The following is a 9,979-nucleotide window of genomic DNA, read 5'->3' as shown; positions in this document are numbered from 1 at the left end:
TCGCAATACCAGCCTCTCCATCGTCTTCATAGCCACCGATGTCAGAGCCACAGGTCAGACTGGCAGTCGCTCTGGAGACGGATCGGAGCGGGTGTTCCTGAAACGAAGACGAGGATTTCAGAAAACACTTTTATATTAAAAACATTTAGATTTGAGGCCAAAGAGGGTGAATGTTTGCTCTAAAAACATCAACTTTCACCGGTCGTCCCTTTTCAAACGGCTTACACTGTATTATAATGCTACACTGCAGGAGGCCTCTTCCTCCTCCTCCTCATCATCTTCTTCTTCTTTAAAGACCCATTCCATTTTCTGATTAATGAGGACATAAAAGAAAATGAAGATTAAAACTGCATTTCTGAATATTTCTTTACTGCAATCAGGAGCTGTTTAAAGTCCTCCATGATAGTTTATATTAAAAGATGTTCCCAGTAGTGTTTTAATTATGATTCTGAAATTTTTAACCAAAGTCCTACAACCTAAATGTCTTAAAAAAGACATTTTTCATGTTGATCTGAAGCCTGTTTCCAAAATCTCCTCTGAGGGGGCGTGGCTTTTGAAGCTCCGCCCCTGATCCCCCTGTCCGATTAGGATAGCTCTGTGTCTCGCTAATGTAAATTTTCATAAAAACGTCCATCAATCTGGGTAATGTCCAGCCGTACGGTTCTGATCCGAGGAAGTGAAGATCTTCATGGACAGAACTTCCTCCAAAATCCTGATTCTTTCTCCTTCCAGTTCACCAAAGACTCTTTTAGCTAATTCTCCAATGTTTATTGACTGTGATCAATACATTCAATCATTGGTTTCTCAGAGTTCTTGATCAAATAATCAAAGCTAACATCAAAATGCTCTTTCATTGATTTACAATCCTTTCCAACTGCGGTCAAATGAGCCGCCGTTCACATTTCCGTGGTCACATCAAGAAGCTCCGTGGAGTCTGGTGGAGATTTTCCAGCGTTCTCAGTCCTGCTACCGTAAGTATTGGATGAAACTCACACCAAAAATCCAGTGATGCTGATTTGACCACAGAAATGTGAACGGCGGCTCATTTGACTGCAGTCAATGTGAAGATACCATCTTCTCTTCTCCAGAACCTGAACTAGACACTAGGAACAGATGAGGGTTTAGTGCATGTGCAGCAGAGCTGTTGATGGAAAGAAGATCATTCATTCAAACAGAGTCTGTCCAAGACAGTTTGATTGATTTAAAGGAGAAATACTCGGAAATGATTTCTTATTACATTTGTTCTTTCAGAAGAAAAATGTTAAATGTTAAAAAGTCTTAAAACAGGATTTTCATCAAGATCGTATTTGTAACAGAAAATTCTCTGGGCTGTCCCACCTGCTTCCTAGCTTCTCCATGCCGACTACATCCGTGAACGTCTTTGTTTTCCTCGTCTGAGCTGCACCAATACGGCCGGATCGCTCCGACATTTCTCGCCGTTTTTGTTGCACCGCTAATGTTAGCTTGCTTGTAAAGAAAGGGATGATGGGAAATGAGGTCAGGCTTACTCTTCACCAATAGTCCTGCCCAGATTTCAGAAGTGAATTTCTAATCAACTCCTGCCAAATTTTCTCCTTGAAAACAACAATTGGCATCATCTTTAGGGCTGAGTATCACCAATAATTTCTAGAATCAATTTGATTTCGATTTTTTTAATTCTTTAGATCCTCTCAATTCAATTCATTTTGAGTTTGCACATTTAGACACATTTGTTTATAAATACATTAGAAATCTATTTCATTTGAATATATTTATATTAATCTGATCCAGTTGACAGACTGTAAAATGTATCAGTGAAATACTGAGATTGTTAATATCATAGAGATTTAAATTGGATTCTCAAACAGAGAATTGTTCTGCTTCTCCTGGAGGACGTTTCAGTTTGGCCACTAGGTGGCGATCACGTTATAGCATTACACCTTATTCCAGTAGAAGAAAGAATGAGCAAAAAAACAGTTTTAGACCACAAATGGTTACTTTTAAAATATTTCCTTAAAAGAGTTTCATATAAAAATGTTCATTTAGTCAGAAATGAATGTTTAGATCGACCGAGCGTTAGCATTAGCCGTCCTATGGGAAATCCCATTACACGTTAGCATCAAGCTAGCCGACTTTAGCTTAATGTGTTAGATCAATCTCTACTTTTATGGAACGATTGTTGATCTATGAAGCTTAGATTAATTCAGATCAACTCATCAGCTCAGCTCTAATCATTACAATGAAAATTCCACTGGAAACAGATCAGATGATGATCAAAGTGAGACTCTTAGATACAAATGATCGAATCAAAGATATTTTAGTGAATGAAGGGATTTATTTTAATTGAATTCCCATGATTCTCCATTTTCATAGATTTGTGGCGTTTTAATATCGAACCCTAAACATTCGAGTGAACACGCTTCAGGTCTTTACATCCTGTGTTTCAGGGAAACCTGAGGACTTCTTAAGTATCTCCTGCAGTCGATGAACGCCGCCCCGCTCTGACCGCGTCTTCAGCGTGGACACCTCTGTCCCACTTAACCCCGTGACGGCGGCGGCCGGAGCTGCTTAAGCGGCGGTCTTTAAAGTGGTGGCCTGGCAGGAGTAATGAAGCCTGAGGACCGTCTGTGGGCGGGCTTTCAGGGAGGAGCGAGCATCCATCAACGTCCGGAGAATCTCCATCTCCGTGCTTCTCGTCAGCGCTATCGACCGCCGCTCCGGGCCTCTGGTAATTAAAAGGCATTGATCGGCCTCAGCGGCACAGCGCCGGAATGCGAGCATGCAGCAGCACGCCGCCCGCCGCTCTTAAAGGGAACAGGTGTGCGTGGGATGGGGGGTCTCATGTTTGCACAAACGCATCTTTTAGATGTTTTCCTTTGATGTGATTGGTTGCAGTTGAGGCCGTCGGAGATGATGAAGCGTCCCGCCGCCGTGCGAGGTCGGACGAGCTGCGAGAGGTTAAGCCCATATCCCATTTGGTAAAATCTGACACCTACGAGGAGGCTTCACGTCAGCGTCCTCTGATTAAATGAGGGTTCAGGGAGCAGGAAGACGGCGCCGAGGGAGGCTCCGCTCATATTCCCCACGGACGCACCGCGCCCGCTGGCTCGCTGGCTTTTATTCCATCTGAGTGAACACAGTAAATCTAAGTGCTGCCGGATTGCTGGCGCTGCACATTTTTCCTCTGTGGAGTTAGCTCATCAGCAGGGCGGCCCGGCCGTGCCGGAGCGGACCGTCTCCCCGCCGGAGCTCCTCTCATCCGCCGCCACGCCCTCACGCCGCCCCGAAAACCCCTCTTTCTGCCGCATCCTCGCTGTGAATCAGCGCCGTGACCTTTCGCTTGATGCTCGCCGCTGAGTTATACCCGTCTGAGGGCCCATCTCCTCGCCGCCGCTCCTCGTAAATTCAGAGAATGACCACGAATGCCACTCTTTCCTCCATTAACCTTACCCGCCCATCCCCCCACTCTCACCCTCGTCTTGAACAAGTCATCCATTAACCCCCCCAGCGTCAGCAGTTTGGCTTCTGTCATTTTTCTCCAGAAGAAGCAGAGCAGAGGTGGTAGAAAACAGAGTCCTTTATTTTCAGGGGGGGGTCTGTACAGGCATGGGGGGTGCCATGTGCTCACAGAAGAACAAGCGTCTGCTCAGAACCCGCTTTAGAGTGGAGGAGGAGTCGGCGCCATGACGGTCAGCAAACGGCATCCAGGAGGATAAATGAGACGGAGCTTCAGGAAAACAAACTCATTTCTGACAAAACATCAAACGGAAACATTCATGGCAACAAAACCGATTCCTTTAGTCTCGGGATCCGGTTCTGGTCTCAGATTCTCTTTCTGCTGTTTTACATCAAATCTGAACTTCAAAGGAGATTTGGTTCCAAAATACAAAAAAAACATTTGTTTCACCAGAACTTCTGTGGTTTTGGCTCACAGTTTGGACTGAAAACTCAGAAATGATGCACTAAACCACGGATCAGAACATCTGCTCGGCTAAAGTCCAAATGAAGACCAAACTGCGTTTCGTAAAACATCAACCGCTCTCGCTTCAAACAATAAATAAACATAAAAACTCGACACGTTTACTTCAGCAAAGCTAAAATACAAAGAAAAAAGCTGTTGTTTCACCAGAACTTCTGTGGTTTTTGCTCAAAGTTTGGATCGAAAAATGATGCACTGAACCACAAATCAGAACGTCAGAACATCTACTGAGCTAAAGTCCAAATGAAGACAAAACTGCGTTTTCTTAAAACATCGACAGCTCTTACTTCAAACAATAAATAAACATAAAAACTCGACACGTTTACGTCAGAACAGCTAAAACACAAAGAAAGAAGCATCTGTTTCACCAGAACTTCTGTGGTTTTTCTCAATGTTTGGATATTTAGCATTGAAAACTCAAAAATGATGCACTTAACCACGGATCAGAACATCTGCTCGGCTAAAGTCCAAATGAAGACAAATCTGCGTTTCAGAAAACATCGACATCATGACTGATGAAGGCCTACAAAAAGACTCTAGAGCACAGAGGTGGGAGTACAGTGGTATGGGGAAGTCCATGTTTGCTGAGATACTAAAATAAATGTTTTTATGATTCTTCCAGAAATTTGTGCAACACTGGTTTCCTTCTGCAATTTAGAAATATTTGATCAAATGTTGAAAGAAATCCAGAAGCTGTTGAGCTCCGCCCCCTGAGGTCACACTAAAGGAAGATGCTGAACGTTTTAGGAGCTTTTCTCTGATAAATCCTCAGAACAGAAGACGGACTCAAACGGATCCGATCCGACGTTTTGGACTTCATTTTGAATCCCAGCAGACGTCCTTAACAGAAACACGAGCCGACTCGATGCTCGAGTTCCTCTGTCAGGAGGGAGATGAACCTCCCGAGTCCGGTCACCTGCGGGCCGCTCTCAGGAGCCGGTGGAGAGGTATTGGCACCTCCTCACCTTCCTCTGCTGTTTATTGGCTTCATCTCTGCTGCGTCCGCTCAAACGTCTGACCTCCCGCCTGAGTGATTAAACCTTTAATGTGAAATCCAGAGAGTTTCCTCGGTCACTTACGACCTGCCAGCTGCAGTTAAGCTCCGGCTCGGTCTCCATGTGGCTCCGGATCGTTCGCTTACCGCTCAGGACGGCGGAGGAGCTTTGATCTCCTCTGATTGCCAATCTCCTTACAGAGATAAGGTGTTCAGACTTTTGCTCGCAGGCAGAAAAGAGAATTCATCCTTTAAAAGCTTATTAGCATCAGAGATAATCCCAGGTCTGTAGACGAACAGGAAGCTCTTCCTGCTCCGAGGTGCTCCGAGGTTCTCAGCTGTTTCCTCCTCGGTTTCACGAGGAGTCGGCTCCTCGCCGCTCCTCTCTCCTTTAATGATGCAGTGGGAGGCGGCCTCACTGCTGTGAAATGAGGGCAGACACGTCTCCTTCATCTGTCAATCCGCCGCTCTCTGGATGGAGCGCCATGTAATCCCAGGTCACGCCGGGATGACGGTCCGGGACTCTCCTCTCCCTTTATTTTGGAGGGAAGTCTTTGAAATAGCCGCATAGAAACCAATTACCCCCATGTCTGGATTTGATAAAGCACCCTGTTTGCCCTGATTTCCTCCCAGCCTCTTCGCCTCTGTCCCGCTTTATCTCCGTTACTAACAGATGGATCGTGAAGGAAACCATATTTTCTTCCCAGAGCTCAAAGTTTGCTGGAAGTTGTTGGGACCAGCTCCCCCGGCGCCGTCCTGCCGCTCCCCTCTGTGCTTTCAAACAAAGTCCTTGGAGACCGCCTCCACGAAGTTGGGCGCAGACATGAGGATGGAGATGGTGCAGATGATGTTGAAGACGCTGAACGCCACCAGGCACAGCCGGTCGATCACGGCGCCCGCGAACTTCCACTGGTTCGCCACGTTCTCCGCCTCGTCCTGCTCCCGGAAGCGGTCGGCCATGTACCGGACCTCCTCCAGGATGGCCTGCAGCTGGGGGTCCCCGATGCCGGCCGTGGAGCAGCCCCCCGCGCCGCCCCCGAACCCCCCGCCGCTGGACACGGTGCTGGGACAGCCCACTGTATCCACGGGAGGCGGCGGGGAGCTGCAGAACTGCGACGGCAGGTGCGGAGGGGGGCTCCCCGCCACGCGGGGGGGCCCCGCCGACATGTTCCTCGGGACCGGCTCCGACAGCACTGACGAGTCCTCGATGCTCTGGAAGCCCATGTACAGGAGGTTCCCGTTGTTGTTGGTGGTGGACTGGGTGTGCAGGTGGGGGTGCCCCACGTGGAGGGGCCCCGTCTGGAGGGGGGCCAGGCTCTGCGGGTGCAGGGGGTGGAGGGTGTGGTCTGGGGGGTTGGGGATGCTCCCGCTCTGAGAGCCCGAAGAGCAGCGCCGCAGGTGAGGGGCGCAGGGCGGCCGCTCGGGGTCGTCGCTCTCGCCCGGCCGCTTCATCCGCAGGAACCACGCCACCCACTGGAGCAAGACCAGCTGCACCTGGGGGGGCACAGACGCCGAATGATAGTCTAAAAATACGACCTTGAAAACATCTGAATAAGTCAAAGGTACATTCTGATTGTTAGAAGAGTCAAAAGCAGAAGTTTCTAGAGTTTCACAATGAGACAACAGGTGACCCTCACTGGAAAACGCTTAGAAACACCTGAGCCTCAGAAAATGAGAAAAAATCGGATTTTAACTTTGACCAGATGTGTGTGACAAAACAAAAACCCAGAAAATCCCATCAGCCACTGTGTCCTCGCGTGAGAACACGGTGGAGGTCTTGTGCTCATGTGGTCATTCACTGCTGAAAACATCCCATAAAAGGGTTCAAATTAGGGCCAGGAATCGATTAAAAACTAAATAATCGCAAATCTGGAAAGAATTAATCGCAATTTTTTTTTTGTTAGAGTATTTGTCATCCACTTATATAATATCCATAAATAATCAGAATATAAAATCACAAACACAATCATACATTTAGAACATTTATTTTTAACCCTTTAAGGGTCTAAAACTCAGTTTTTTTCTATATTTGAATTTTCTGTATTTGGTATCATTATAGTCAGTACAACCTCTCCTGTGTGACTCTAACTTTATTTAGTCATTTTTCATCTTATATTCACACTCTAGACATAAAATCCTGCAAAAACAGAAAATTCCGTCTGAAAAAACGGGATTCATTTTGCTGTGGAAACTCCAAAAATGTTTAACAGTTTTTAAATCATAGAATGAAAGTTTTAGGTGTAATTTTATTAAAACAATAAGAATATAATTTGTCGACAAACTAATCAACATGTTTTTGAATGTAAATACAAAAACATTCAGGCTAAAGTCACACCAGGGAGCACAACATAAGAATTTCTCTCTGCTGTTCACAAGAATTCTGTTTTTTTTCTTTTTTTATCATAAATTTTCTTTATTTTGTTTGTGAAAAATTAAAAAACAATTATTTTTGGGAGAAGTTTGATCCAGCTGGATTTCAGGTTGGTTCGTCTGAATCTGCACAGGTGGGGGCGTGTCTGTCTATTCTGACCCGCTCACCTTCTGCGACATCAGTGGGCGGGGCTTTTGCGGTGAACCGTGGAGTTTCCGCAATTTTTAAACGCCGGTGCTTGTTAATGTAGAAATGAATCTCGATCCCCATCTTGGTCTGCCTTATTTATTAAAATAAAAGATCGCTTTTGTCCAAAAACTACAAATAAATGTCTTATTATCTCTTTCATTTAATAAAATCTCAATCACAGAATATAAAAAAATGATCTTAGATGTAGTTTTATTACGTTAATACATATTAATGTATTTAATGATGTTCTATTAATCGCTCTCGTTGACACGTCAACTTTCACTGCCCTAATTTAAACCTTTGACTGTATAAGAGAACTGGACAAAGAGATCCAACAACAGTGTGAAAGACGATGAAGGTGTGAGAAACTCCTGCTTTGGTTTTTCCCCGTTTTCTATTCCCTCCAAAGAACAATCCTTTTGTTCTGCATTAATTACTCAACATCATGATCAGTCATAAAACAGAAGGAAACGCCATGAAGCTGCCGACCAATCGTCCTCTTCACACCATCATTATGACTCCGCCTCCTGCATGACGGCAGAGCTAGAGTCCCTGAGATGCCCTCACAGATGCTCTGCTCTGAGGAGAACCAGTTGAACTGTTGATGGAGATGTAATGAGCTTCCACGGTGTAAATTACTGCAGAGATTAGATTCTGTCTTCAACGATCCTCCGGACTTCCTGTCCTCGTCCGCCTTCCTCAATATGATGAACTCTCCTGCTAAAAGCCCCCCCGAAACAGCTAACTGACCCCACTTTGTCCCGATGGTGCCGGTCTCTAATGAGAGGCGATGTTTAAATGACGGCTCAATTAGTCTCTGCAGAGTCTGTTTACGAGCCGGCCCGCCGCCACCGCCGCTGCTGCTGCGGCGGTTGTTTTTGTGCAGGTTGTAATTATGAACGGTGCCGGTTCAACGCCCTCATCTGAACCCCATCAATTAGCTCAGTAATTGGCCATCAGACATCCCGAACAGGCTGACAGAGCGTCCTTACAGGAGGTCAGCACGCTTACAGCTCATTACGACCTCGGCATGGTCACTCAGTGCTGCTGTTTCCCACAAAACAGAAGAACATTCAGCATCCTCAGAGCTGTGGAGGAGCCATCCAGACTCTATGCATCAACAAAAGGAAAGAAAAACAGGAGGGACGCTGAGTAAAAGTGTACCCACCCACACAACCTGAGCTTTGAAACACACTCGGGAAGAAGTCTGAGGCGTTTGAAGAACACGCTGAGCAGACGAGCACCGGCGGGTGAGTCACAGCCCAGGAACCAAAGAATAAAGAAAGAAAACTAACAAACACATGAAAACAGGAGGCTGGTACTGGTACTGGTACTGGTACTGGTACTGGTACTGGTACTGGTACTGATGGTGAGGCTGGTACTGGTACTGGTACTGATACTGATGGTGATGGTGAGGCTGGTACTGGTACTGGTACTGGTACTGATGCTGATGGTGATGGTGAGGCTGGTATTATTACTGATCCTAGTACTGACACTGGTACTGATGCTGATACTAGTAGTGGTAGTAGTACTGGTACTGATGTGAATCCTGATTTTGCCACTGATGCTGGTACTGATGCTAATACTGGTATGGATGATGATTTTGGTACTGATACTGATACTGGTACTGGTGCTGATGTTGGTACTGATGCGAATGAACATGTGGATGCCGATGTTAAATGTGTGACGTCAGACTTCTTGAACATCAGCTGATGAGTTCTGCAAAGGTCAAATTTGTCTCCTGTGTTTTTTATGATTTCTATAAACATCTTGGGTAGTTAATTCCCAAATGTTAAGTTCCATCTGTTTGCAGACGATATTGTTCTCTACACAACTGCCTCTTCCATTCGTCGTGCTGTGAATGAGCTCCAGTGATTTCCAGCTGTTTCTGCTTTCTCTCCATTAGCTGAAGCTTTCCCTTCATGCAAAAAGACCAAAGTTATGATGTTCTCAGAGCTCGTTCATAACATACAATATATTACAGGCTAAACTGATCATCAACTGTCCTTTTCACCTCACACTGATCATCTGCTGGAAACTGAAGACTCTGGGCTTTTATACAGACACAAACCCTCTGATCTCTGCAGTAAGAGAAAGACCTTCTGGATTAGAGGACATTATTCTGCCTCTTCAGCCTCCACCGCCTGGACTCAGTTTATCACAGCGCCCTCCACTTCATCTCCAATTCCTTCTGTAGGACCCGTCACTGTGAGCTGTACTCTCTGCCTTCACGGCCGTCACTCAGCCTCAGACAAACACGCTGGCTCTGTTTCATCTGCAAGGCCATTCTGGGAGAGCTGCCCTCATCCTTATGCCGTCTCCTGATTACAGCGGATGCAACTCCTGCTCCTCACACCGAATGTCCCTCTTCGTTCCCTGGATCCGCACAGAGTTTGGGAAAACCGCTCAGAACTCTGTTCTTTAAAACAAGCGTTCTGAGTGTGAGACCTAAGAGTCGACATGTGTT

The 9,979-nt window shown here is 46.0% G+C and overlaps 2 protein-coding genes across 6 annotated transcripts in view; one reads left to right on the top strand and one right to left on the bottom strand.

Annotated features, from left to right (window-relative positions):
- snx27a (sorting nexin 27a) overlaps positions 1–9,979 on the top strand; it is a 35,783-nt gene that overhangs the window by 22,777 nt on the left and 3,027 nt on the right. Inside the window, exons 13-14 of one of the 4 annotated variants that reach the window (XR_004948688.1) lie at positions 2,427–2,707; positions 2,875–4,583. The exons of 1 other annotated variant lie outside the window; for it this stretch is intronic. Coding sequence is in view for 1 of the 3 variants with exons in the window: in XM_036214289.1 (XP_036070182.1) it covers positions 2,427–2,467 (41 nt within the window). In the remaining 2 variants the exon portion in view is untranslated. Of the gene's footprint in view, positions 1–2,426; positions 4,584–9,979 lie in introns of those variants that run through there. 2 more of the 4 variants (XR_004948687.1, XM_036214289.1) reach the window with 2 other exon arrangements.
- The window catches only part of chrna11 (cholinergic receptor, nicotinic, alpha 11), a 15,261-nt gene continuing 10,001 nt past the window's right edge, over positions 4,720–9,979 (bottom strand). For both annotated transcript variants that reach the window (XM_024298293.2, XM_024298294.2), the window contains one exon: positions 4,720–6,446. In XM_024298293.2, coding sequence (XP_024154061.1) covers positions 5,730–6,446 — 717 coding nt within the window. In that variant the 3' untranslated portion in view covers positions 4,720–5,729. The remainder of the gene's footprint in view (positions 6,447–9,979) is intronic.

The sequence above is a fragment of the Oryzias melastigma genome, linkage group LG11 (genome assembly GCF_002922805.2).
Source record: "Oryzias melastigma strain HK-1 linkage group LG11, ASM292280v2, whole genome shotgun sequence".
Taxonomy (NCBI): Eukaryota; Metazoa; Chordata; class Actinopteri; order Beloniformes; family Adrianichthyidae; genus Oryzias; species Oryzias melastigma.
This window is presented reverse-complemented; position numbering and strand designations above follow the sequence as displayed.